The sequence below is a fragment of the Penicillium solitum genome (assembly GCF_028829755.1).
Source record: "Penicillium solitum strain IBT 25940 chromosome Unknown utg000001l_segment0_segment0, whole genome shotgun sequence".
Taxonomy (NCBI): domain Eukaryota; kingdom Fungi; phylum Ascomycota; class Eurotiomycetes; order Eurotiales; family Aspergillaceae; genus Penicillium; species Penicillium solitum.
In genome coordinates this window covers 1,311,419-1,338,012 of record NW_027072121.1, presented here as the reverse complement: position 1 = coordinate 1,338,012, position 26,594 = coordinate 1,311,419, and the positions used below count along the sequence as shown (strand labels likewise).

Here is a 26,594-nt window from a genome sequence, read left to right as displayed (position 1 = left end):
CAGAGATCGGTTGTAAATGAAATCTTAGCCCTGACCAATACTATCGCTGAAGATTAGGTGTAGATGAGCTCTGAATGAAATACGAAAATGTGAGCGCATAGGTCAAGTGAAGTCAAGAAAGGCTGAAGCCAAAGTGAAATGAGCAGGAGAGGTGTATTCGGGGTTCCAGGTAGGACGGAATCTACATGCTCACCCCAATGGTACTGGCATGTCTTCCGGGAGGTGCGTAGGGGCCATCGCCTATAGGAATATTGGTTAGTGCCAATCACGTATAAATGTATTTGTGCCAGGCATCATATACAGACCTCAGCACGGGCCCTCTAATTAGCCCTGTGTCGAAGCCACATGTGCTCATAGTCGGCCTCGCACAAGGAGGTTGGGGTAACTCCCAGATATGGCATGATATTGGCAGCTATAGCTGTAAACTAAAGGTTCATAAATGTAGGTGTGATATGGTGAGAGAAAATAAAGAAGAGAAAAGGTCGACTTTGAATATTGCTGGAAATATATAAGTACGAAATTTTCACTTAAGATAATTTCGATATCTATAACACGGCCATAGCCTACATATACATTGTTAGTTTCAATTGAGAATTCTCGACATGATGCCAGATATTAGATATAGAACCTTAGCTCGAACCTGCCAGTTGACACCATGGCACGTAACGGTTATAATCGGCCATATATAAAAAGTACCGTTTTATTTAAAGTTTTGATCGGTGGTATATGAAATAGAAGGATAAGTAAATTTGAATCCACTACAAAGTGAAGGGTGGCGCGAGTGGCCACTCCGAACGACTGGTGTAATATGGAGGGGGATGAGGTTCCATTAATATAGCTAGCTGCAGCCCCAATAGGGACTTGCCGGTCATATTGTTTGCACATGATGGCTACCTATGAGGTAGTTGGCAAACTCCATTTACATGAAGTGTTTGTGTGGGAGGAGTGCCATGGGGACTTTCCATCCTTGATACCCATGCTGATACTGTTGTGCTGCCTCTTACTGTGTCCATTCAACTAGCACACACGATGCCATAAATGAGCTGTACAATTCAATCACCAGTTCCACCTTGCCAGGCTATCTGGATGTATAAATGGTGTGTGAATTTCATAAGATACAGGATATAACTATATTTTATCCCGTAAGGGAACCATGACTTCTGCATTGAGCATTATGGGTCTTTCTAGGCATGTGCTTCCGGGTTGATAGGATTTAATATATGGAACACCCATAGCTATATGATGTACGTTCTTGGCAAACCATTACAGGATTTCCCATTCCCCAAATCTGTCTCCGCTGCGGAATATAGATTACCTTGGCATCGGCCGATTGTCAGCAACTCCGCTAACTCCGTGAATTGTGAAACATTTTGGGGTTGATTTCTGGGGAAAAGGCAAAGCTGACCCTTTTTGAAGACAGACTTTCGATAGCAAACTATAGTTCGGCCGATTTTATTTTCCACAACCATGGGTTCTCACTCCAGCCATAATCTATCCTTTTTTATTATTGCGGCTGGTTATCACTCTAGGTCCAATACAAGCACACAAGGAGTGGGATTTATTGATTTTGCTCTGCAGGTCTTGAGAATAGAAGTTAGAAATCGATCGGGCCCAATATGCAGCATTTTGTATTCTTTAAACATTCGACATTCTAAGTACCGAGAGTCCATCGTTGGCTGGCCCCACCAGGTACTAGCATTGGAGAAGCCAAAGTGCCGGATGCTATGTTTTGAGGACCCCAAATTGGAGAGATTAAAAAAATAAGTTACTCCAAAGATAAGGGTAGGCTATTGATGACCATAACTCTCAATACTGCACAAGGTCGATTTCATTTCACTCAAGGATTTCGAAAGGGAACCCCAGCGCCTTAGTCACTCTGTGGTAGTTAGACTAGTGTTGCAAATCCATGCTGATGAGGTTAAAGCTACTAGAACTAGTTGAGTATACCTTTCATTGCACACTGCTGCTTTGGTCTATCGTACTCAATTCATGAATTTGTTCCACTGGTAGATATCTGTTTGTCTTGTGGTTTGGTTTGACCTTTGGGTTGTTATTCGTAGTATAAACTACCATTCCATCTACTCCATAATACGTAATGAATCGCTTTGTGTATAACTAACTCAAAAGATAGTAAATGATAAGCATGGTTTAATTCCGTCCATACAGTTCAAGGTGGCTCGGCTATGCACTACTCTCGGAAAGCAAGCCACGAGCCTCTTTACGAGTCCTCGATAGTGTGCTCCTTATCTTTCATGAGGAACCGATGTTCAATGGTAAATGAGATAGATAGCTGTAGGTATGATTCTTGTTACATAATTTGTGGAGTTACCAAGCAGGCACTGGGACACGAAAACATATAAAATAGCTGTTGGAACTAATCATTGTGGTTTTATCATTGTTGTATCTTGCTGTCTGCAAAGGACATCATTGGATCTTTCATCATGTTCGGCACTCTTGTAACCACGACACTTCTCGCCCAAATTGCTTTGGCGTCGTCACTTGATATCAAACAATGGAAGGATCCCAATACCAATTTGACTTGGATCTACAAGAACGCATCCTTGCCAAGAATCATGCAAGTAGCACAAGAACATCTTCCCGTGCAAAATCTCTAATTCCGATCCTAGGCTTTATAACACCGGGGATGGAACGATTCTATCAGGATCTACGCATGGAAGATTAGACACAATCGACTATGGTGGTGGCTCTGGGGGATTGACCCCAGAAACACTTATCGATAGCGTCCATGAAGTCCTCGACATTGCTCAATTCGCCGTCCGAAACATAAGTGGCACTGGCAGTGCTAATGCCGACTCGGACAGATTTCTGAACATTTCAATGGACGCTCAACAGCGACTCTGTACCCCCGACTCGGATGTCGTTGGCGCTGTCATGATTCATGGCACCAACACGCTCGCTGAAACGGTACGTTTACCCTCGATCACATCCCGTTCGAGATTACGGCATCAGCTGATTCAATATAGGCATTTGGCGTTGATCTCACCTTGAACTGCTCCAAGCCTTTTGTCGCTACAGGGTCTATGCGACCAAACTCTGCAATGTCACCCGACGGGCCACGTAACTTTTACGACGCAGTCAGAACTGCTATTCACCCGGAGTCGCGTGACCGAGGAGCTTTGATTGCGTTCAACGACCATTTGGTGTCTGCTTTCTATGGAACAAAGACTAACGGCAACACCGTCTCGACATTCTTAGCCACAGACCAAGGGTACATCGCCCAGGTGATTGCCGGGCAGCCGTACTTCTTTTACGGTGCATCTTTACCAAAAGCTCGCCACTACTTTAATCCGTTCAATCTCACCCACCCTCTTCCCAAGGTCGTGGTTCTTTATGGTCACCGTAAGTGAAAAACGCCCCAAAGCCTCCGTGGTCTTGGTTAACAGATATTAAACAGAGGGCTTCGACGCGAATCTACTATATGCCGCTGCTGCAGATGGTGCTAAGTAGGTTTTAACCACGACCCTTTGCCATGCAAGCACTAACATATGTATCTGTAGGGGCATTGTTATCATGGGCGTCGGTCCCGGCGGCCTGAGCACAGCCGCTACGCAAGCCGCCGAGGATCTCCATGGAAAAGGCGTTGTGACTGTTGCATCGCTCCGCCCATTCTTTGGCGCAGTGGTTCCCAGCCCCGAGCCTGGGAATATGTAAGTCGACAATTTCCAACCTTCCACATTGGCATCCTGACTGACACGATATATAGTATTAGTTCTGGCTTCTTGCATGGCGAGCAGTCCCGGATTCAGCTCCAGTTGGCTCTTGCATCGGGCTTCGAGTTTACTGAGATTCGCAGGATTTTCGAGGGCGAAATTCGGAAAGCTGTCTTCAACTCTGCTACGACCTACTACAACGCCACAAGTGTCTAAGATGCAGACGGTGGACAACTCTAACACCTAGACGAATGGGATGTTGGTTTTGGGACGGAGAATGCAAAGGATGTGTCGTCATTCCTAGATAGCTACTTCTCAGTTAGCCTTGATTCCTTAGATTCGCGAAGACGCAGAGGTGGCATGGCCCTGAGATGTCGGATATATTACATTATTTAGTGTCAATTCCAAAACATTTGCTTAAGCCGTCAGATTCAGACAAGAGTGGGCCTTCCAATTTTCGTACTGTCCGTGTGCAAGTCTACAAGCTAGCAGGTGAGATCATGAAAGAGCACAATGTATTACATTGTGTGATAGATCCGGGGGGGCGCCCATGCCTTCTTCCACGCCGCCATGAAGAATTTGAAGTCTGGCAAAATCCAGGAGCTCTCGTACAAGAGGGTAATGAACTCCAAAAAGATCAGGAGGAAACCAGATATTTAATCTACTACCATGACAGAGAAATCATGTCCACTGGCAGATTCGAATCATTCGCAAAGCAAGAACAAAATATATGATTATTGATATATCTGGATCACTTCTGCTGTAACGTCCATCGCTCCTTCAATTAACCATGTCTCTTGTATAGTGGAGAATTGAGGATCCAGCCTAGCGAAAATAATAGCGGGGGATGGTGCGCATGCGAGAAGAAATTGGAGAGAACCGACAGCATACGGGTCTGGTAGTTATGTCGGGAAAGGCGCCGTAAATTGATGTCCAAGCCATATACCATGACCCTAATCAGCCTCACACAAGGTGGTCTGTGTAATCCTCAGGTATGAGATTATGCTGAGGTAGCCGTTTCCGTAAGATGGGGTTCGAGAAAAGAAGAAGAGAGACGAAAGAGATGGAAGAAAACAGATGTTCTGAAGTAAAAGGAAAATTGCAGTGAAGGAAAGTGAAAATCCTAGCTAAAGTACCAGCATACACTCCAGATATATCAGGCTTGAGGATGATCTTAATGTACGTTCAACTCTGAAACTGCACGTTTTTGACCCAGACAATTCCGTAGATAGTCTGGAGAGTATCGTCTTCCAACCACGAGGAAAGTGTTGGTCAACGGTTGCAGACGGGATCAGGCGTGCGTTGGAAAACAGAAAGGGATTAGGATTGACACTGACATGCGCGTGCTGTTTGTCACGGTAAATGAATGGTCTTAGTGTGTCATCCGCGCCGAATCCGTCTCGTGGCTTGGATGCCCGTATGGACAAGAGTCTCGGAGCATATGGCATCGTCACATAAGGTGAAGTCAAGTCTAGATATAAGAAACGTGGATGAAATGCAGAGGGTTGAAGAGAAGAAATTAAGTTGAGGAAGTGAAGTTAAGATGAGAGAAGTGAGAACGAAAACAATTGACAGACGATGGGCGATACGTCAACTAATACCATGTTTGTTTGCCGTTGACCAGACGGAAGGGCGCAGTTGATCCCACGTTTGGGGGGGGGGGGAGTGGCAAGATGGAAAGTAAGATGGAAAGTAAGATCATAATGCACTAAAGTTGAAATAAGAATTGGCAGGTGGTGTTTGTTTTTGTGAAGTTGAACTGAAAGCCACTTGTTTCCACGCCCATGGGTTTGTCCGACCTTTGAAACTGGCCGTTCCTATTGCCTTGATTAGTTTCTTCAATCATATAGTTCCAACTCCCAAGCCACACCTCTCAAGTCCAGAGCATTGCAATCCTCGCATCGAATTTTGGGACACTTCGGGTGGGTGATCGTATTCCCAAATCATCCATACCTTTGAACATTTACCGGATACAAATTGCATAACCACTTAATACAACTCTTGTAAATCAATAGATAATGTACTGTATGTATTGTTGTGGACGAAGAGAAGAAAGAGAGGACGAGAGAGCAGGCAAACTATCTGGGTTCTATCTTACATGTGATATCTTAGGCATCCAGGCATCCAACACCACTCTTTCAGAGTTTGATACCAGTATCAGGCATTCCTCCAGCATTTGTCGGACTGCGTTTGGAAGGGACGAGGGTAATGCCAACAGTCGCTCCTGTCCACCTCTTCCCATCAACGTTGAATATCGATACGTAGGTCTTGGATTTGATGTTTCAATAACAGGTTCTAAATGCAACATTAGCCTTGGTCACTGTCATCAGGTTAGACGATAAATGCAGCACAAGAGGACATCGATATACTTACTATCGGGGTACCGTATAACTCTCAGCAGCTGCAAATAATAGCATCGTCTACAGATACATTGTTAGGTGAGATCAATATCAGAAATTCGACAGGTCCAGCTGTACACTCACCGGCCAGTTGGTGCGATGGCAACGCCATCAATATCGCCAGAATTTTTCAATGTAGTGGCGGCACCTCACTTGTACGCATTTGCATCTGTGTGCGAAATTTCTTGGTTTGAATTCTTTGCCGCAGCTGGGACAAGGCATCCTTCTCAGTTTGAACCAGGTGATATCCAAGCTCGGATCAGGGCAGTTTCTCTGGTGTTCGTTTAAGCCCTGTCTGTCGCCTTATATAAGGAGGTCGAAGAAATTTCCAGGTAAGGCAAGGTTCGAAGATGAGTTCTAATTATATAAGAGATTTCCCGAATTTCAATAGAGTTAAAGGAAACTGAAGTGAAATAAAAAGGAAATAGAAGGGAAGAGGGAAAATGGAAGAAGTGAATTAGAAAGGTGGAATTCCAAAGTTCTGTCCAGCCTATTATATAACTTCAAATTAGCAAACAAACACATATTTCTAGTAACTTTCACGGGGGATAGGTATTTAATACCATGATCGCAATATATACATGTATTACCATAGTGTTCGACTATTCGATTATGGTATTGGACGGAGAATTTAAGAGTTGCCTAACGTCGGTCTATTGACTCTATTCCGCTAGAAGATCGGCGTAGATATGTTTACCTAGTACGTTACATGTGTTTAGCACGTTATATATAGATTTCGGAATCCAATCCTAATAGTATATTTTGTTCTGGTCTTAGTCAATATAGTTCTACATTCTCGGTTGCTATAGCCTACCGGTTCTACGAGGTTATAAGGAATCAGTCTAGATTGGATTATATTTGCTATTCATTAGTTATTTCTAGTAACTCCTTATAGGTAGAGATTCGGAAGTTAGGAACGATAGGGATTGTCAATATTTTGGATCTGAAATCCATGACTCCAGGCCTAGGGTACCCATTAGTGGCCTTAGAGGGTACGAACAGCGACCACGAGCTCTCCGGTAGCAACTGCTGGTCAATGGATAGCACATGTTGAGCAGAAGTGAAGGAGAACTGAAGATATTCACAGCGACTTTTGTAGCATGGATGGCTGTAGGGTGGCAGGTACATTGATAGCCTCAGAGTGAGTGAGATCGGGAATGATAGGAAACTGATGGGAAACTGAAAGGAAGCCGAGGATTCAGTTTCGAGGTTATAACAGTAGAACCAATCGTCTACCACGGATGGGAATACCGGTTTGTAGGAAATGTTTTAGGTCAATAGGCAACAAAAGGGAGCTGGTATACTTACAAAAGCGGTGCTTGTGTTAGTTCCAGCAAGTGCGTACAGGGTCATCGCCTATATTTGTTTCGTCAGTATCAATATCAAACCAAATTATCAACATGGGTCCGGACCGCCGCACGAGCCTGCCAGTTGGCCCTATGTCGGAGACATCGCGTGGTTAAAATCCGCCTCGCATAACAAGCGTGGAGGGGTGCCGATGTAGGGCATTGGAAGATTGGTGTCGGGTATCTGTGGTAGAGAATAATTAGCTGTTTGCGAGTGAATCGGTAAGGGGGGGAAAGATGGGAAGAAGAGAAGAGTTGAAAATAAGAGAAGAGGAAAGAAAGTGCCAGTGGAAGAAGGAAAAAGAAGAAAAAACAAGGCGAGGGGAAGAGGGCAGGGATACATTGGTAATGTGGAAGAATTGAAGTCTTGGTAGCCAGTAAGAATGAAACGACAGTATAAACAACTCTTCTCCAAGCGCCCGGACAAGCCGAACAGTTGATGAAAGGTGGTCGCGCCGTTTGGGGTCAGTGTAAGCCCAATGGCACAGTGCAGCTCAAGCCACCTGGGGGTAGTGTAAGCCCAGCGGGACAGCCCTTGCGACCCAAGCCACGAGAGACAAAAATTGGTGTTAAAAGTCAAAAGCTCTCGATCCCTCTATTAGATACTACATTTCAATGAGACTGGGGAAGAAAGGAAAGAAAGAAAAGGTGGGCTTGCGATCTACTAGTGGGGCTTTTTATACCCCAAATTTCGGACTATCTATACGGGTTGGATCGTTTATCCGGAAAAAAGGCTCTTGACATGAGGTAACCTGGAAATATCAATAACTCATACTACATACTATATTATTTAATTTTGAATTGTCCACGGAAATAGGGAAATTTGGACTTAGAACTTGTCTGAAGCAAACGAGATATTTATTATAGTTATGTAGTTTGAGAGTTGTACCCATTAAGAGAGTAAGAGAGGCCGGGCAAAGAACAACCAAATATATATATAACCACATATATATATATAGGCATTGAAGGAAAACAGCCAGAGAACTTTGACTAAGTGTTAACCTATTTTCATGAAGCAAATGAAACAGTTTGGAGCAGTTTTTTATACTGACTACTGGTAAGCATTCATATCTTGGATATACAACCTTGGAACCTGCTAACTAATGCCCAATGTGGAAAGAGCTCAAGTGTGAATGTCAGATCCACTCATGTTTCCTTTCTTTTACCCTCAAATCATGAAATGGCGGTTTGGCCTTTCTTGACATCTTGATATCTTCATTAAGATCAAGCTTCCTTTATCAATCCGTTCGCGGGCATTCCATGCAGCCGTCGTCCTCTATATTTTTTTGTTTTATTCTTTTTTAATTCTATAAGAAGAATATGTCGTTTTGACTAAGTACTCCGGGCGTGTTGTTTTATCACAAGTCTGTCTGTTTGTAGCTAGATAGAAATACATCCAGGAAGTTAAATCCGGTCACTGACGTATCATTTCTTTCATTATTGATACATAGAGCTACTACCGTATATTTTCCTGGGCTTTTTCTATGTACATACATATACCATTGATGCAGTTACTGCTCAAAGGCCCTCATAACAGCAAGACCAGCCACTGAGCCCGACGCAATGCGATTGTGACCTACATGATTACTAGTCAGTCTGTGAAATTCATAGAGGGCCTTGCTTCAACATACCGCCATATCGAATCCGTTCCCATCTCACTGTCTTCACAATCTCAGTGCCATCTTGATTGTTGATCTCATTCTTCCAGATCTTGACCTCACTAGGGTTGCCGTCCTCCGCTTTGTGATACGTCATAGCGCCGGGAGCACCCTTGATGTGTCTGCCCGTGGCAGCCTCCCAAACGCGGCGTCCTTCGTACCAGGGAATTTCCGCATCGTCAAAAGCGTGAACTATCGTGAGGTCAAGGCTTTTATCGGTGTAGTCCATATCTACAGCCTTCACGGAAGTAGTATTCACACCGGTAAGACGCGCCAGTCTCCCAGCCGTGTCCCAGTGGTCCACAATGTGGCTCAACAACCACTTCTGAGACCGAGGATATCCCATGATGGGAGATAGCATAGGTGGGGTGAGGCCCTTGAAGCTGTAGGATTCGATGAGATTGGCTAGGCTGCTGAAGGACGCCAGTAGGATCACGCCGGCAAATGGCTCGGCGTTCTTGATGGCTGGTTGGATAGCTGCTAGGTCAGATGATCCGAATGCAAAGCGCTCTGCCACTGCGGTTGTGACTGCAGTTCCAAGACTTTGGCCCACGATGACGATGCGAGAAGTGGGAACCTTTAATGGCCCTGCGGTAAGAAAGTTAATGAGGGAGACGCCATCTGTGATAAGCCCTTCCTCTGTGGGAGCTCCAGTGCTAACACCAAATCCACGATAGTCAATTGCAAAGACGTGCACTGGGTTTGACGGGGTAGACAGGCTTAGCATCGAGTTGTAGGTGGCAGGGCGTTGAGCAGAACCCAAGTGCGCCGCATTTCCGTGGACTTGATTGCTCAAATGTCAGCTTCATACAGTGTGAATGCAGGTTGTCTATCACCTACAGCTTACGACGACTCGTGCATTGGGGTCATTGGCGAGAAGCTTGTGGGCAACTGTCTTCGTGTAATCTTCGGCCGGGCCCGTAGAAGGATTCTCCATTAACTCTTTCTCGTGTTCAAGGCAAAGATGCAAGGGCATCAAGTGCCAGCCGTAAATGGTTTCATTGTCTGGTGTCACCAAATGAAACGGTTGAACTTGAGTTCCTGTGGTGATCCGTCAGCACACATACTTCCGTTGGCGTTCACCGGGACAGAAATGCCATACTCAAAAATCCAAATTGCTCAACTTGGTTGACATCCTGCCACAGACTGGGATTGATCTTGTTGGCATAAAGAACACTGTGTTATCTACGTTAGCTCGTGAGCATAGGTCCAGGGACTAGATACATACAAACGTTGGACCTCCGGGAAGGTCAAGGAGAGGAGACAAAGCACATAGAGCAGTCCACCGGCTGCAAGAGACCAGTAGGCCTTCTTGAAAATAGGTTTAAGCTCAACCATTATGCATTCAGGGTTGAGATGATGTCTGTTGACAGCCGCATGGCCCCAGGGACGGAGGTGAGCGGACAATCTTGGAAGAGATGGCGCTGATAAGCGGCGCGTTATCGCGTCTCTCACATTTCTCCCTTCCACCCTCTCCCCATCCCCCTCCAACATCTCGCTATAGAATGTTTCTTATACTTCCATCGTGGATATCGTGATTATCTCATTGAATCCACCATGGCCGAAAAGCGCAAACTTCCGGCGCGCGACCGCCGCGAATCTGCAGCCAAAAGACGTGTCTCTGAAGCCACGCCGCAATCTCACAAGAAAAAGGCGCCAACTCCTCGCGCTCCAACACCCGAAGTAGTTGACGCTCCTCTACCAACAAAGGTCAAGGATGGAGATCCCTTGCCTATTGTCCGCATGCGACAACCACTCTCCTTGTCGGACAATGAGTACCAGTCAATCGCCGAAAGGTTTGCCATCGCGGCCGCCCCCAATGGTGTTGCATGACTGACATACTCTTATCTCAACAGTGCAGTTCTCCTCGCTTCACTCGAACGATCGAAGAAAAAGTGGCTAAGCGATGGCATCCTTGTTCGATACTACACAAAGCCGAAGAAGACGAAGCGCGAACAGATCGAGAAGAACAACCCATCGAAGGACACTATGGCAAAAGTTGGGCCTTGCGATGTCACCATCGGTCCCCATTTCTTCGATGCCATGATTTACATTGTCAAAGATCCCAGTGCGCCACCGGCACTCCAATACGCACCCCCACAACGACCGATGGTTCACTATGGCCACCCTAATAACTTCCAACAATACCGACCGTATCCCACCCCATCCAATCAACAACGACCTGCGCAATACTCTCCCGCTCCTCCCGGTCGCCCTGGGTATACAGGCAGCCACCCTCCCTCCCAACAAGCTCGTGGCCCGAATCAAGGCAATGCGCCTTCTCCCCAAGGAGGACAAAAGCCTCCACAAGGGCAAAAGGGCCAGCCAGCGAAGCCCAGCCCAGATCCTGTGATTCAAATGCTGGCTACAAGGGCAGCTGCAGACCCTGAACTGAAGGCCTTGATGCGTGTTGTTGCCTCAAGCCAAGCATCCCAGGAGCAGCTCCGGGCTTTCCAAGCACACATCGACGAACTCAATGCAATCATCAAATCAAGAGAGCAGCAAGAACAACGGCAGCAATCTTCAACAGCACAACCGATTACACAACAGTCAACCCCTACGCCACAACCTCAGACCCAGAAACAACAAGATGGTGGGACGAAGTCAGTATCGGAGAAATCCCCACAAACGTCACAGACCCCATCCAAAGGTTCCAAGCAGCCACCTGTGAAGACTGAGGCGCAGCCTCAGACGCCTGCGCAGGCCCCACCGAGCCAGGCTCCTGAACCTCCTCAGAGTGCCACTGGATCGGGCGCCATCAAGGAAGAGCAATCGGCCACAGAGCAGAAGGGCTCCCAGCCTGCGCCGTCCGAAGCAGGGCGCCCAGTTGTACCAAGCCAATCAGCGACGCCTGGTGCTGCAATCACCCCAGCCCCTGCTTCTACTTCTCAACACCAGGCCCCTGTGATCAACCCGACACCACCAGCCAGCGCTCAACAGCCAGGAGCACGACCGGGACTACCATATGCCCCCCACCAACAACCTGCTTATGGGTCACAACCTCCACTTCAGTCTCGACCACCCCAATATGGTTCTCCTGTTCCGTTCCCCCGCCCACCTCCAATTCCTTACGTCTCCCCACTTGGATCTCCACCAGTAAACTACAAGTCTGTGGTGTTTGAATTCACATCTCCTTTAACTCCATATGGAAGCAGTACCTCGGGTCATGCCGGCTCGGGTGACCGCTACCTTTTTCCTGAGTACACCATTCTGGAATGGCTCCCAGCCGAGAATACGGTCATCGCCTCGTTTTTGGTAGTGCGCAAGGTTGCTCCAAACACACCATTCCCTCTTGAAACTGCCACAGAAGCTGCGAACTCTAAAAGCAAAGGCAAGGGAGCATCTAAAACTAAGAAGGCTGAACCGAAAGTCAAAACCGAGAAGGGCAAACTGCCAACCGATACCCCAGCCCCGAACCAACCTGGGACGCCTACAACGGAGACACCGCAAAAGCAGGAACCCGTCGACCAAACAGGTCTCTCCACCCCCGGCCTCCCAGGGACCCCTGTCAATGAGGCGAATCTTAAAGAATACTGGCAACCAGTCACGTTCCGCATCCATGCGCCCAATGCCAAAATCCTCGAGCCTCTAGCCCGCGTCGTCAAGCCAGCCGACGAGGTGCGCAAATATATGAATGATATCATGGACCGCGCCGAACGTGCACCAGATGGCTACCTGGCCATGCGTCTGCCCCGTGAGGCGGCGTCAGAATCTCTCGAGGGCGACGGGACACCTGCTTCTTCGGGAAATGTCGGTTCCGGAACCCGCAGTCGTCTTTCCCGTGTTCAGCTGGCTGGTGACGAATCCGAAGCGGAGAATTCTGCTTTCGAATTCGAAGAGGATGAAGAAGACCTCAAGGATTTCTATGACGCGCCGAGCGGACTACCGCCGTTGAAGGCATGATCATAAGTTGTATACTTCTAGAGCAGTCTAAAGATGTGGATCCTTACATTGGTGGTTATTCGAAACCACACGTAGCCTGCCAGAAAGATCGAGTAACTATGGATATAGTATCGATCTGCCAACCACTGACATTATGTGGTTGAGAACGAAAGGGCCCGGCGGCAACGGCAGTCCCTGTGAAACCCATCGGGTTTATATGGAACTTCGAACCTCGAGGATGCCTCTGGGTTGATGTTTGTACAATATATACGGCTCTACTTGAGCCAGTTTTTAGATCTATGATAATCGAATGTTGAAGCCCTTGCGTTTGGAGATGCACTGGTTGTTATCTCCAACTCCCGCTTTTTGCGGAAGTAATACAATGCCCCGACTACACGTATGTTTAAAAGGCGGCAACAGGATTGTAAGAAGGATGCCGCTGGAAATGCCGTAAGCTTTGAGTGGCCCAAAAATTTCAGGCCTGTTGGACAGGTAATTAATATAGGTTTACGGAAACCCTCACTCCAATCTCGACACCGATGACACCAGGTCGCAGATCCCATACCGTAACACATTCAAACAAAGGCTTGCTCAGTAAACAGGCAACAAACCAACCCCTTAACCCCTCCCACCAGCATATCTCGCCTCATCCCCAATAATACCAGCCGTCTCCAAAAGCCACCTCGCACTCTCTTTCGCCGAATCCCCAGCCCCAGCTTTGATATTGATATTACGACGACGCTCGGCCTCCCGTGCCTCGAATTCCCACTTCGCACGCTGGATCTCCACCGGACTTGATCTTGGGTCCGCGGAGAACGACGACGACTCCGGATCTGGGACGATACCCCAAATCTCCAGGGTGTATATATCAAGCTTGATCTTTGTGGGTGGGTCTTCGGGGGATGTATTGGCAGCGGGTAAGAAGACGCCGTCGTGTCCGACGGGTTCGGCGTGGAACTCGGCTGTCTCTATGTTCGCGTCGATGATGAGACTGCCTGCTCCGTGCGGGGTCGGGTGGTTTTGCTGTGTGCGGGACGGGGCGGGGATTCGGCAGCCGACTGCGATGCCGGTGTTGGGTGAGAAATAAGCGATTGGGGTGTTGGGCTTCTTTGCGGATGGGGAGGGGTTGCCTGGGAGGAGGATGTGCTTTGGGGATAGTTGGAAGAGGCAGGGGAGGAGGTCGGATGTTTTTGAAGATGAGCTCGAGGTCGATATGGAGTTTTTCCACGTTTGGGGAATGTAGGCGCCGAGTGTTATCAATTCTTCGCTGGTTGAGTCTGCTGGAGATCCTTGCAGGAGGAGTAGGGTGGCAGTTTGCCAGGTAAGAACGTGGTGGGAGAAAGATGTTAAGGAAGATCCGTGGGCGCTTGTGGAGAAGACGGGATGTAGCTTGACGCTGCTTCGGAGGATATTGATATCAGGTGATGTGGACGGGAGGAAGAATGAAAGATGCGAGGTAAGTGTTGGGTTTAATATGGCCGACTCAAAGCTTCCCGGAAGTGTAAGCGCAGCCGGTGGTGAGGGGGGTTCTTCGTTCTCCTCGTTCTCCTCCTGTTCGATCTCCGTAGCTTGACCCTTGTGGCGGCGTTGAGAGAGATCCAAATTCTTGCTGAAAAGCATGTGCTCGAAAAGAGCAGTCAGCGGATCGAACAGATATGGCAAAGACAGTGATATCGTTCGGGCAAAAGCCTTGTAAGATATCCCACCATCGCTCTCTTCCGGTGAAAAGGCAGCAATGATACTGTCTGCTTCTTTCTTGAGCGATTCCATCCGCTGAACATCCAGTCCAGATGTGTATACCTTCAAAGACTCCAATGGCTTCAGTGGTGCAATGACAAGCAATAGCATAAGCAGCCGGCGGAATGTATCGATAGAAATCCGTGTCTCGTAAACGGTTTTGTCAACGCGGTGATCGTGTTTGAACACTTCAATCGCGTCAAGAGACTCCAGTGCTGCAAGGGCAAGATCGTCATCCTCATCTTCATCGTACTCATCGTTGGCCGGTGCGTCTATAGAGAACCCCAGGGCATGGGAACGCTCAGCCGAAGCTTCGGAATCCTCGGTTGTGCATTCTCCACTAGACTCGGCGGGAATCTTCCTCCCCACGTCAGCTAGACTACCAAAGAGTAACTTGATTCGATCTTTGTGACCCCGCTTCAGCGCTTTCCCATAACGCTCAGTCAAGAGCACAACCACCTTGACCATGGCCTCGAAGGTCAACACACTGGGTGCGAGCGTGTTTTGGAATGGAAAGGCTCCCAGATAAGAGACCATGCGGAAGATCACCGGCCCTGCGTCTAGCGGCTGTTCCTGGGAAGAGGTATAGATACCATCTGGGATACCCAAGAAGTCTGAGAGGACTTTCTCATTCCAGTACCGCAGGCCTCCCTGCTCTAAGGCCCGAGAGAAGAAGTTGTCTTTGAAATGCGTGAGCTCTAATGGCGTAAAGCATTTTGTGGCGAAACGCTCAGCGAGCACGGAGCTCAACTCCTCTATTTACGGATATGGTTAGATACAACTGTCATTGATGAGACGGAGAGGGATTCCCTGTTGTTGACAATTACAGCCGACCAAGAGAGTAGCACCTTCATGTATCCCCCGGACCCAACCATGAATGTAACAGATAGAACTCACCTGGGGATGATGCACTAAGCTCATTGGACTGGGCTACACCCATTGTTGATGGTTGATGCGGGGATGACCCCACTGCTGAGCTACGGCTGAGTTCCGTCGCAGTGCTTAAGAGCTGAGATCAAGCGAGAAGTTGGAATAAGAGAGAGAGGTGTGAAATGGAATGGTTCAGAATGGTCAAATCGTCCATAAAAAAAAATATCAATGAACCGTAGTAAGTCAACATGGAGAGCGGAATTCCATGAGACGACGTCAGGTTGTTGCCTGAGGCATGGCACCGCTCTAGACTCTTGCTTTGCTGCCTGAGGCTTCAAAACCTCGCAGAACATTACGTAAAGTTATGTAATGACAGCACCACATGACCACCTGGGCACTTGGCATCTGCACTGTCGTCGTTTGCAACGACCTCAATGAGATAGAATCACCTCTTGGGTTTTGATCCATCGCACAGGGGAGGCGACTTGGCACCTACCGGGCTGGTTCGCTGCTTGGCAGACGATATTGTCCCCTAGAAAGATGGAATTTACCTACTGCATCAACCCTATCGGCAGCGCGCGTGCGAGATTCCGCTCTGTTTCGCTGCCTATCATCATTGTCAGTTTCTTAGTCTTGTCACTGAGCTTCTACAACTCTCCAATCTGAATCTCACATTACACAATGCATTTCAACGTCCATTACGTAGACCTCTCTTGATAAATCACTCTGGTCGTTGTCTTGCTGTCTTGTTTTCTTTCTCTCTTTCTTTATAGGTGGCCTGCCCTGGGTCACTGTGAAAGGAGTCTGTCAGTGTAGATTGTCTGGAAAGCCTTTTCCTTTTCCTAGCTGCAGGCTATCCGTCGGCCTTAAACGTGGATATTTGGTTAAGCTACTATCTATCTTGGTAATAAGGAGGTTATCCATTAAAAATACTTGTTTTGACGTTACAGTCATGTTGCATGGGTATTTGCACCCCAGTACTTTAGGGTCCCACTTTTTTCTGCCGGTTAAAACTTCTCTCATTTAACTAACTAGCTAGTTAGTAACTAGTATGCCAACCTTCGTATTTAATAACCTCTTCCACCCGGTGCGGCATAGTCTCTGCTAAATTTACAAAGTGGTGTACTGTGAGATTTTCCCATGCATACTGCGCTGTATCCACTAACTCAGCCCAGGTCTCCTGGTTATTTGGCATCTCTCGTAACCAAGGCCTTAGCCGTAAGATATCTGCCTTTAACAACGCCCAGAGATTCTCAATCGGGTTTAAATCAGGTGAATAAGGAGGCCAATCCATAACATTTACACCTAATTCGCGTAGTAGTTCTTGAACTATATACGCAGTGTGTGTAGGTGCGTTATCATATTGGAAGATAGCATCTTCATTTGCAAGTAAGGTAGGAAGAATACCACGGTAGAGATTATGAATAACCTCTTTTGTGATACCCTTCCGCTGTGCATTCGGATCTCCGTATAGAGGAATAAGACCAGTTTTTCGTGGAGTACCTGAGAAATAGGCCCAAAACATCTGTTTTGACTGCTTCCCTTTCGAGAGTGTCATTTGAATACCGTGATCCCGATTCTGAAGCTGATCTCTAGGAATAAAAGTCCATTCCTTCCGAGCACCTTGTCCACGTTTAACTGTAGTCTCGTCCGACCAAAAGACCCTTTTCCAATCCCTAGGTGTAAAGTGACGATATGTAAGGGCCCAATTAAGACGTTTCGCGGCGTGAATAGGTGTAAGATAAGGTCGATCCATCTTCCGCTATTTTCGAAGGCCCATTTCATAGGTTAAACGCCAGATCGAGTGTCTTTTAACCTTATAATCGACCTCAGCAAGCAGGTCCTCACGTGTAATATCCGGACGGGACTGAATAGCATCATACACACGATCTCGGTCCTCCTCAGTAAGCTTCCGGATAGGGCCAGGGCGAGGTATTGAAATACCGTGGACGTGCTTTGCTTCCTGGCGTAAGGTATAATGAATGGTTGAGAGAGAAATATGAGGGTATGCATGCTTTTGAATGCGTTTAGCACCCCATTTTGCTGAGCGCTTTAGCTCACATATACGCTCACGAACGTACGGTGGAAGCTCCAGGCCCCGGGCCATAGTAGTATAGAGTATGGAGAAAGAATTAGAGGGGTAAAAAAATGGGGGAAATGGGGCAGTAACCATCATAATACTAGTATACTACGCGCGGTTTATACTAGTAGGAATAGGCAGGCGGTACGAAAGAGCGGTCAATGGTGGAGGTACCGGGGCGCAAATACTCAGGCAACACCACTGTAGCCCACTGGTAATATATATCGTACATACGGAGACCAAATACTAAAAACGGAACGATACCTAGGTATGGAATACATTGGTACATGTAACGAATGGAAAATATACATATACATATAACTTCAATGTTATACATATGTATGTACATACCATTGTCTCCTTACGTATGTATAGATGGAATTCCTATACACACACAAGCCACAGAGATAGTCCTGAACAGTCCGTTAATTTTTCAACCTAGGCACGGACGTGTGAGGTTGACCAATAGAAAGCAATTCATAACGCTTATGCTGTCTTGGCTACGCACTAATGCAGTGCAGATTCCGGTAATTTAGGACTATTTACCCGATTCATGAAAATAGAAACAAATGAACAAATAAGACATGACCAGACTAGTGACCTCCACACTCCCCAAGTGATCTTAGTTATCTTATTCATTTGCCATTAGGGCCCTGGAGGCCAGACCCAAGCCATACCCTATGCCAACAACGCCTTCGAAAGATGGCAAATACGGAGGACCTTGGGTGTATCTGTTCGCTTTTAGTTTTCATTCCTATCTGGGAATAGGGTGGAAATTCTGCGGATACCTGCAACATAGGTATTCACTTGGATGGCGATATCTCAGATATCGAAGTCAAGTGGATGGGAGGGCCCGTGCTTCGCACGTTAATGGTGCTTTAATGATACCATAGTGGTACCTAGACTGCGAATGGCTGGGACTAATCTAATAATTCCACTAGTTATGTCATATGGTAGTAACCATCGTTTAGATTTTTAAACGTTGAAGCCTATCTCCACGTTATATTTTCTGTTACATGATTTATAAAATAAAACGTCATAACAGCTAGAACCTGGTATATGTAATGGTCGGTATAAGTTAATGAATTCAAATGTTGTAGGAGTACCCACGATAAACCACCATGGTACAACGGATTTCCCCCTATGGGTAATGATGCGTTGTACACATTGCAAAAAATGAAAAACAGACAATAAGCACGGAGTACAAACTATAGACATGTATGGGCCTAAACCACAACACGGACCTCGGGAATCATCCAGGGGTCCACGGGTGGGGTTCACTCCCGAAACACGCACCGTCTGTTAGGGCTAACCTGTCTTAGCGCTGACATTAACCTAGCTTGACCTCACTAAGTGCTGACATGCATTCAATTAGCTCTATTCCTAAGGCTACAATGTATCATATGTTTTATTATTGGAATACTTTGTCCGGATTATTAATCGTTGTAATACACGCCCGCCACACTATCATGCAACTAGGGATGGCCAGCAACAGCGTGGTCTTGCACTAGGCCAACCACGAAGTTAACATTAGACGGCCGAACCTTGGAACTGAGATCTTTCAGAGCCATGAGTCTTCGGGAGTCCTAGCTGACACTGAATCCCTAAGGCTTATAAGCTATCACCATTGGCATCGTCTTTAAGCGAAATCTTTTGTGCTGACTACCGGCGGCGGTAGTGGCTAGAGACCCAAGCAGATAACCTTGGTGGCCGAGATTAGACTATATCTGTAACTGTGGCTGAGAGGCCCATTAGCCCCAGAGACAAAATTTACCACGCGTGTGACATTGTCAAGGCGGAGGAAGACTTGGACTGCACTGTATCATCCGAGAAGAGAAGTAGTCAATTTGTTGCCCACGTCTCGAAATCCTGGCATCAACTGTGGATTTAACAACCAGAACATACTGAATACATTTACAATTGTCTAACTCACGTCCATTTCATGACTTGCTCATTGATATATAATAATAATAGTCTCTGTTCCGCTGACTCTAGTCGGAACTTGATGAAGTCGAATCTGAGATTGGCGATGAAAACGGGACAATTTCCTTGGGAATAGTAGCCGCTAACTTAGTGTGGAGCTGCAATTTCGGCGATAAACATACAGCGGCATATAGAGCAGAAACAGCGCATATGGTAGGGTGAAGTCAAAGCCATTGTGACAGTGGGCGCCAATGGTGGGATCAATGACATTCTGTGCAGCAATATCACATTGTTGCCTAATTTTCTTTCCCCTCCATTTCATCCTTTCTAGAAGAAATAAAGTAACAAGCGGAGTTAAGCTAGCCCTACCCAAGTGTATTATTATTGAAGATGCCTGGGTATTTTGGGGGCTAATTCAAAAGAACTAAGCCTTGTATGTATTATACACATACATATGTATTATACACATACATATGTATTAACCATACCAGATACGGAATAACGTCGTAACGGTACCTTTCGATCGAGATCTCAGATGTCTCCAGGGCTATTTTTAACTACATGTGGCTTCTGTGCCCTCTCTACACATCGGGTCACATATCGTTTTTTCCAAGGCAACAAGAATAGTAGGAGTTTTTGTATTCCTCTAGGCATCAGACATTGATATATAAGTTAACGACTTGAGTGCTGTCTGCCTTCTTCGAAATGTTTATGACCGTGTGCTTCTCTTCTATACTTTCGCATCGGTTTCTTTCAGGCATTCTGACCTGACAAATTCCTTTCGCGTCCGGTTGTTCTTTGCATCATATATACTTGTAATCATGCGCTTTCCAGTGTCAGGCTTGTTCTTCGTGGTAGTGTCGGCCATCGTGGCCCGGGCATCCCCCGTCCAAACTGCTGTGCCCCAGCCCGGGGTGTTCCCGCGGGATACCAGCCCCACCACTACGGCGACAAACTCGCAGACCACCACCACAGCGACCACCACCACAGCCACTGAATTCGAATTGACTTTGAGCCTGGATTTGCCCTCCGACACGTGTACGCCCACCATAAAGCCCGACAAGTATGGCTGGGTACCGGCCTCGGAGTGCGATGCCTTGTACCTCTACTACCCGTCTTTTGGAGCCGCAATCGCTGCCGCCGCGATTTTCGGGATCCTGTTCATGGCCCACTTTGTGCAGGCGACTATGTACAAGGCGGGCTTTGCCTGGGTCATCCTCATGGGGGTCTCGTGGGAGACCGTAGCTTACGGAGTTCGCGCCTTCAGCACTCACAATCAGCAAAATGATACTGTCGTGACCGTCGCCCAGATGTTTGTTCTTTTGGCTCCACTATGTATGATCCAGAACTTCTTACCTGCAGCACCCTAATTCCATGATATTAATTCTGAATATAGGGGTCAATGCATTCGACTACATGGTTCTAGCAAGGATGATTCATTTCTTCGTCCCAGAGCGTCGCATCGGCATGTTCAAACCCTCCTTACTAGCCAAGTCATTCGTCTTGCTCGATTTTGCCTCCTTCGTTATTCAGATGATCGGTGGCCTTATGGCCAACGGTACGGGCCAGCAGCAAATGAATGGCATCCATATCTACATGGGTGGCATCGGCATCCAGGAGTTCTTCATCATCTGCTTTTTGGTGCTGGCCGTGCAGTTCCAGCGATTGATGCTGCAGCTGGAGCAGACTGGCCGATTGCCTGTCGAGAAGCGTAAATGGCGTCGATTGCTCTACGCCCTCTATGGAAGTCTAGTCGCCATTACTGTACGCATCATCTACCGCTTGATTGAATTTTCCTCCGGCTATGGGGAGTCAAATCCGATCCCATACCATGAATGGTATATGTATGTGTTTGACGCTATTCCCATGGCGTTGGCTATCCTCATCTGGAATATTGCGCCGCCGGGTGCCGTGTTGCAGGGTCCCGATTCGAAAATGCCCTCCAGTGGCATCGGCAGGTGGCTCTGCTGTTACGGCTGTGCGTGTTGCTGTCGAAGCTGCCGGAAGGGAGCTAGGGGAAAGAAGGATATGCAACGACTACCTGATAACGACACATATGGCGATGATGTGCCACTTCAAAGCCGAGAACCATCCCCTTACCGCGATAGTCAATACACAACCCATCGTTGAGTTGGTTCTTTTGCTGTTTTAATCAGGTCATTTATATGTACATTTGAATGAATTGCATTCTACGTATATATTTACTTTCATCTTCTTTGCCTCCTCTTGTCCTCCTTTTCATTTCTTTTTGCTCTGCTTCTCTTTCTTTCTGTCCTACCTTCATTTGGAAACAAGAATATGGACCAGATGTTCAATGAAAGCGGCTCTTGGGATTTGCTTATAGAGGTCTTGCGCACATACCCCCTTGACTTAGGGATCATTCAGAGTGATACACTTTTTACTTGACAAATAAATAGACCCTGATAAAGTAAATATATACCCATATCAATAAACACATCTCTTACTAATCGAGCCCTAAGGAATTGGGTAAAAAGGCCCTTCAATACTCACAACTAGAATGCAAAAGATATCGGGTCAACAGAATTTCAAGCAAAGAAGAATCCTTCCTTCTAAGGGCGTATTTTATTTGTTGCACCTACATTCCATACACCTGGAAATGTTTTCAGGTTGATGAACACTGTGCCTGTGATTGCCGCGAGGGGCGCATACTGCATATACCAGTCGTCTGCTCCCTCGAATGTCCTTAGAACTGACATTTGGATCTTGTCACTCCCACTTGAACTGTAACTGGAACAAAAGAAATCAATACTCACGCGTTTTCACCGAGAATATTGGCTTGGTTAGGCGCTTTGCCCATGCTTCTAAACACGGCGAATCTTCGCCTGCACAAGCTTAAAGTAATTTATATGTTACCGTACTAGTAGCACGCTTCGCAATACCGGTGTGGCTGGTGTGTAGCTCAATTACTACCAAAATATGCTAGTATTACTACTAGCATGCGCATATATAGTATGCTGTATGTAATATACTACCTAGCATATCCATGGATAAGTTTCACAATTAATTACGTATGAAATGGGTATGGTATTGTGAAGAAGTATGTATGTATGTATGGTATGGAAGGAATATTACACACCTGGGCTATGGATCCATTTATGGATGTGTGGTATGATGGTCTGGTGCATATACGCCCTGTGGGTACTAGTAGTGAGTAGTACTACTGGTATGGATGATATGTATAGTGATATGAGGATGGATGTACTCATGTAACCTTCACCGATTTCCATCAAACCATTCACCTATAGGAGCAGACAGTCAGACAACCTACATGCAACGAAATCTAACAAAGTACGAATTTGAAATCGCTTGATTTTGGCCGACTCCCTCTAGGTTGTATCCAGTGACCATCATGCTATGGAGCCCAATGGACGAGAAAGGCAGACGAGCCAGTGAGTAATCCGACCGCATGTTCTCTCATGGTTCCAAATCTAATAAATTAGTAGCAACTGAAGATCCAGCCCTCAATCCCCTCAGCTACTCTGGCAATGCCGTCACTTCGGCTTACTACCACCGCTCTGTGACTATCCCACTCGAATCGCTACAGCCCTTGATCTATAACGCCTTGTCACGAGTGGTACTACAACTTCCCGCAATGGGGACCACTTTCCACCACGCGGTACAGTTTATTCAACTGCGGGATGGTCGAGACGAAGAGGTGGGCACACTGGTGGAAGAACAACAGAACATTGGGTTTCCAAAACCATCTGAGAAAGTACCATTCTGGCGTCTGATTATTGCGTACCAATCTGGGCGAAGTACCATATCTGATATGGTAGCTTGCTTTGTAGTAGGTGCGCCCGCCAGAGATCAGTTGTGCGCGATGGACTTCCATCAATCATTCCTGGCTGCATTGTTGCTAGTCAACGAGGCAAAACTATCGAAACAACCATCACAATACCCCAGTGCGAAAGACTCAAAAGGAATGTCTGGGATCTCTACATTACGGCAAGGAAAGCAAACCAGCCATACCCAACGTCCCTCTCGGTTCAAAACAGTAACACTTGGAACCACAGACACTGCCTGTCTCCTGGTGGATTGCTTTACCAGCAAGACGAATACCACCGGTGTCATGCAAGCGGTCCTCGCGGCGTCACTGTTTGCCAACTTAACATCGGAATTCTCCACCCTACGAACTGCAGGCCAGATATCACCTGGTGACACCATGGAGAAGAGTCCGATCCGCATACCCTGCTCTAGATATATTGCCACACATAATAGAGCACAGGGCTGGCATATGGCCTCTATCTGGAGCGAGGCTCGGCGCATCCACACAACCTCCAAAGACGAGCTAAGTGGAAAAGCGAGAAGTAGCAGTCTAATAGGTTTTCTTCGGCGCGAGGGAGGTTCTAGCTTGTTTAATACGAAAGACAATGGAGAGACTAGTGGGATCAGTGCTGCGGTATCGAGCATGGGAAGCTTCCAGGATCCAAAATCATCTGAGTCCCAAGAAGGGCGAGAATGGCAGATAGGGAGGATGATATCCAGCAATGATAGTAATGAGATCGGCGCTGCTCTCTGTATCACACTGGTTGTTGGAGGAGATGGGTGTTTAACAATGGGATTTTCTTGGCTAGAAGGTGTCGTCGAGGATGTTTGGGTTGACCGGGTTATTTTCACCGCGAGAAGGCTGATTGGAGAGCTTTTGCGGAGCAATGGTGCCACGGAAACGAAAACAATGACATCGGAGACACTCCTTTGGGGAGGTTCGGTGTCTCGGCTTGTCTGTATAGTTAGGGACCTTGTGTTGGATTGAATTACCTCGCCCTAGACCGATCTTAGCTCCCCGGATAGCTTCATGAAAATATATAGAGGGGAAATCGAGCATTTGGAATAGATATTCGTAAAATAGCCCAAGTACTTCTAGTGTTCGATGTTAAGGTCAACACCAAATTCGCTAGTAGCAACTACAAGTCTGGCCAAACGAACTTGGTATATAAAACTGTTTGTTTTATTTTCATATTCTTCTCATCGCTAGCACGACACAGGGAAAAGGAATTCGTTTTCGGGGGTATCCGACGTTAGATTTACTAGCCAAAGCGTCAAGCTTACAGCATGACGATACCAACACCTCCCATCTTCGACTCATCAGGCAAGTTTTTCTCGTTAATTCCACCACCGATAGGTGCAGCGCGGTAGTTATATAGGTAGAAGTGGAGTTGGCCATCACCGGCACCGAACTTGAGGTCCTCGAGGAAGAGGGGGTTGTCGTGGGAGGTGAGAGCATTGAAGACATCGAAACGGGCCTAGAACAAATAAAAAAGAGACAAGATTAGCATATAAAATCAGAAACAAGAGATTCCAACATACATTCTTTGCGCAAATCAGGGCATCGTTCATCAAGAGCTGCAAGCGCTCCTTGAAAGCCTGCTTATTGTCGGAGAACGCGGTTTCGGTCGCGTAGTAGTACAGGTATGCGGCATGGACGGCATCGTGCTTGGGGTTATCAATCACCGTAGACTCAAGATTGTAGAACGAGACGAAGTCGGTGATCTTGTGGGTTTCCGGGTCTTCGGCAACGTATGACCAGACAACTTGGTCCTTGCCGGGCTGCTTCTTGTACACCAGCCAGTGGTCGATTTCTTCCCGTGTAAAGGCCTGGTTCATATCAAAGCGTCGCATGTATCGCTCCAGAAGATCATAGACGGCATCGATATCCTTGGATTCCATGGGCCGCAGTCCCGGGGTCGCTGTCTCGCTAGGGAGATGATTCTTAGTGACCTGGCGGGCCTTGGTCGAGCCATGGGGCAGAGGTGAGAAGCCAACATCGTAGAGCTTCAACCAATCCAGAGAGCGGTGGTAGTAGCGGCAAGAGCTGACGGGTGTGGGCAGGATAATACCGCCAGTGTAGATGGCCTGGTAGATGCCACGGAGGTAACAGCGGCGGGTAATCTCCTTGATCAGAACGGGAGTCAGGCGCTTGGAGCGGAGCTTCTTGTGAATACACAGGAAGTTGATCTCCGTCACCTTGAGGCGCTCGCCGCGGACGCGGAGTTCAGTTGGGACACCGCAAATGGATGCAACCAGCTTGCGCGACTTGGTGGCGCGCACACCAACATGCCATTCCTTCTTCCAACCGGGAGACATCAGAGCCCTGTGTATGTAGCATTAGCGTCCCGAAATAGGCAGAAAGGTCCAAGACAACCGTACCAATGAAGGAACGATTCGGAGTAGTTGAAGCGGAACATGGCGTTATCATCCTCGACGTAGTGCTTGTTAAGAAGCTCGTAGAGCTCTTTCAGCTCCTCCTCGTTCGTCAGGTCGAGAGTGCACCACTCGAATCCCTCAATGAGCGCATCGGGGGTCTTGGAAACCTTCTCTGGGTCGATGACCTTGATAGGTCCCTGAGTAATCTGCTTCTTTCCAGCCTCTTCAAAGGCGGGCACTGGCTGTGTCTGCCAAAACTTGTATGAGGCCATATCCTTCTGGTTCTTACCTCCCACTGCCAATCCGGTCAGCATCTGCGAGAGGTCCATGTTGTGCAGTAGGGCTGCGGCCTGGTCCTTGTCCATCGCAGCTAACTCGTTCTTCAGGGCCGGGTTTTGTTCGAGGAGTAAGGAAGCGAACTTCGCGGGAAGCTTCTTTCCTGCTTCTAGAATTCGCATGTCAACAACTGCGCATCTGCGGGCTAGGGACCTTGGTACCCAGTGTGGTTGAGGAGCCTACCATTACCCAAGTCGGATGGAGCTCCAGACTCGTTTTCATTGCGCTTAGGGGCCTTGCCCTTTTTATCGCTGGAATCCGACATGATGTGTTGGGAGAGTTGAGGAAGAAGGAATTGGGTTGGGCCCCACGTTTCAAACGCGGATCTCTGGTGGGGGGGCGGGTGACTTAATAATACACGATATAGCCCTGGAGGGATGCGCTCAACACAACTTGCTATGTACCTAATTTATGGGCGCAGTACGGAGTAGTTATTTAGACTATTCTTTATGGACACGTTTCACCCACGGAGTCCGTTTCACCCTGGTCGGAGTCCATAAGTGCTCCACTGGGACGAGTGAAGACCC

At 47.3% G+C, this 26,594-nt stretch overlaps 8 protein-coding genes across 8 annotated transcripts; 4 read left to right on the top strand and 4 right to left on the bottom strand.

The window, feature by feature from the left end:
• Positions 1-2,441: 2,441 nt before the first annotated feature.
• Positions 2,442-3,887, top strand: N7455_000534 (asparaginase; the record flags this gene model as incomplete). Its single annotated transcript, XM_065603822.1, has 6 exons — positions 2,442-2,494; positions 2,628-2,925; positions 2,985-3,360; positions 3,416-3,464; positions 3,519-3,668; positions 3,725-3,887. The coding sequence occupies 6 exons, from the start codon at positions 2,442-2,444 to the stop codon at positions 3,885-3,887; spliced, it is 1,089 nt and encodes a 362-aa protein (XP_065462313.1).
• A 4,940-nt stretch (positions 3,888-8,827) lies between these two features.
• Positions 8,828-10,412, bottom strand: N7455_000533 (alpha/beta hydrolase; the record flags this gene model as incomplete). The annotated part of the gene is made up of 5 exons (XM_040952111.2): positions 8,828-8,992; positions 9,048-9,857; positions 9,915-10,115; positions 10,177-10,250; positions 10,303-10,412. The coding sequence occupies 5 exons, from the start codon at positions 10,410-10,412 to the stop codon at positions 8,928-8,930; spliced, it is 1,260 nt and encodes a 419-aa protein (XP_040817431.2). The 3' UTR covers positions 8,828-8,927.
• Positions 10,413-10,631: 219 nt separating this feature from the next.
• N7455_000532 (uncharacterized protein) lies at positions 10,632-12,977 on the top strand (the record flags this gene model as incomplete). The annotated part of the gene is made up of 2 exons (XM_040952295.2): positions 10,632-10,870; positions 10,931-12,977. The coding sequence occupies 2 exons, from the start codon at positions 10,632-10,634 to the stop codon at positions 12,975-12,977; spliced, it is 2,286 nt and encodes a 761-aa protein (XP_040817393.2).
• A 597-nt stretch (positions 12,978-13,574) lies between these two features.
• N7455_000531 (TLD domain-containing protein) lies at positions 13,575-15,633 on the bottom strand (the record flags this gene model as incomplete). Its single annotated transcript, XM_040952463.2, has 2 exons — positions 13,575-15,448; positions 15,591-15,633. The coding sequence occupies 2 exons, from the start codon at positions 15,631-15,633 to the stop codon at positions 13,575-13,577; spliced, it is 1,917 nt and encodes a 638-aa protein (XP_040817361.2).
• A 1,692-nt stretch (positions 15,634-17,325) lies between these two features.
• Positions 17,326-17,670, bottom strand: N7455_000530 (uncharacterized protein; the record flags this gene model as incomplete). Its single annotated transcript, XM_040959131.2, has 1 exon — positions 17,326-17,670. The coding sequence occupies one exon, from the start codon at positions 17,668-17,670 to the stop codon at positions 17,326-17,328; it is 345 nt and encodes a 114-aa protein (XP_040810389.2).
• Positions 17,671-20,252: 2,582 nt separating this feature from the next.
• Positions 20,253-21,696, top strand: N7455_000529 (RTA1 domain-containing protein; the record flags this gene model as incomplete). The annotated part of the gene is made up of 2 exons (XM_040952053.2): positions 20,253-20,901; positions 20,963-21,696. Coding segments are annotated over 2 exons (1,383 nt in total), but the record flags the coding sequence as incomplete, so codon positions are not given.
• A 1,110-nt stretch (positions 21,697-22,806) lies between these two features.
• On the top strand, positions 22,807-24,340 carry N7455_000528 (uncharacterized protein; the record flags this gene model as incomplete). The annotated part of the gene is made up of 2 exons (XM_040952089.2): positions 22,807-22,976; positions 23,031-24,340. Exons 1-2 carry the CDS (start codon positions 22,937-22,939, stop codon positions 24,338-24,340), a joined length of 1,350 nt encoding a protein of 449 aa, XP_040817215.2. The 5' UTR covers positions 22,807-22,936.
• A 292-nt stretch (positions 24,341-24,632) lies between these two features.
• On the bottom strand, positions 24,633-26,332 carry N7455_000527 (glycylpeptide N-tetradecanoyltransferase swoF; the record flags this gene model as incomplete). The annotated part of the gene is made up of 4 exons (XM_040952300.2): positions 24,633-24,830; positions 24,895-25,678; positions 25,735-26,176; positions 26,251-26,332. 4 exons carry the CDS (start codon positions 26,330-26,332, stop codon positions 24,633-24,635), a joined length of 1,506 nt encoding a protein of 501 aa, XP_040817360.1.
• Between the last annotated feature and the right edge of the window lie 262 nt (positions 26,333-26,594).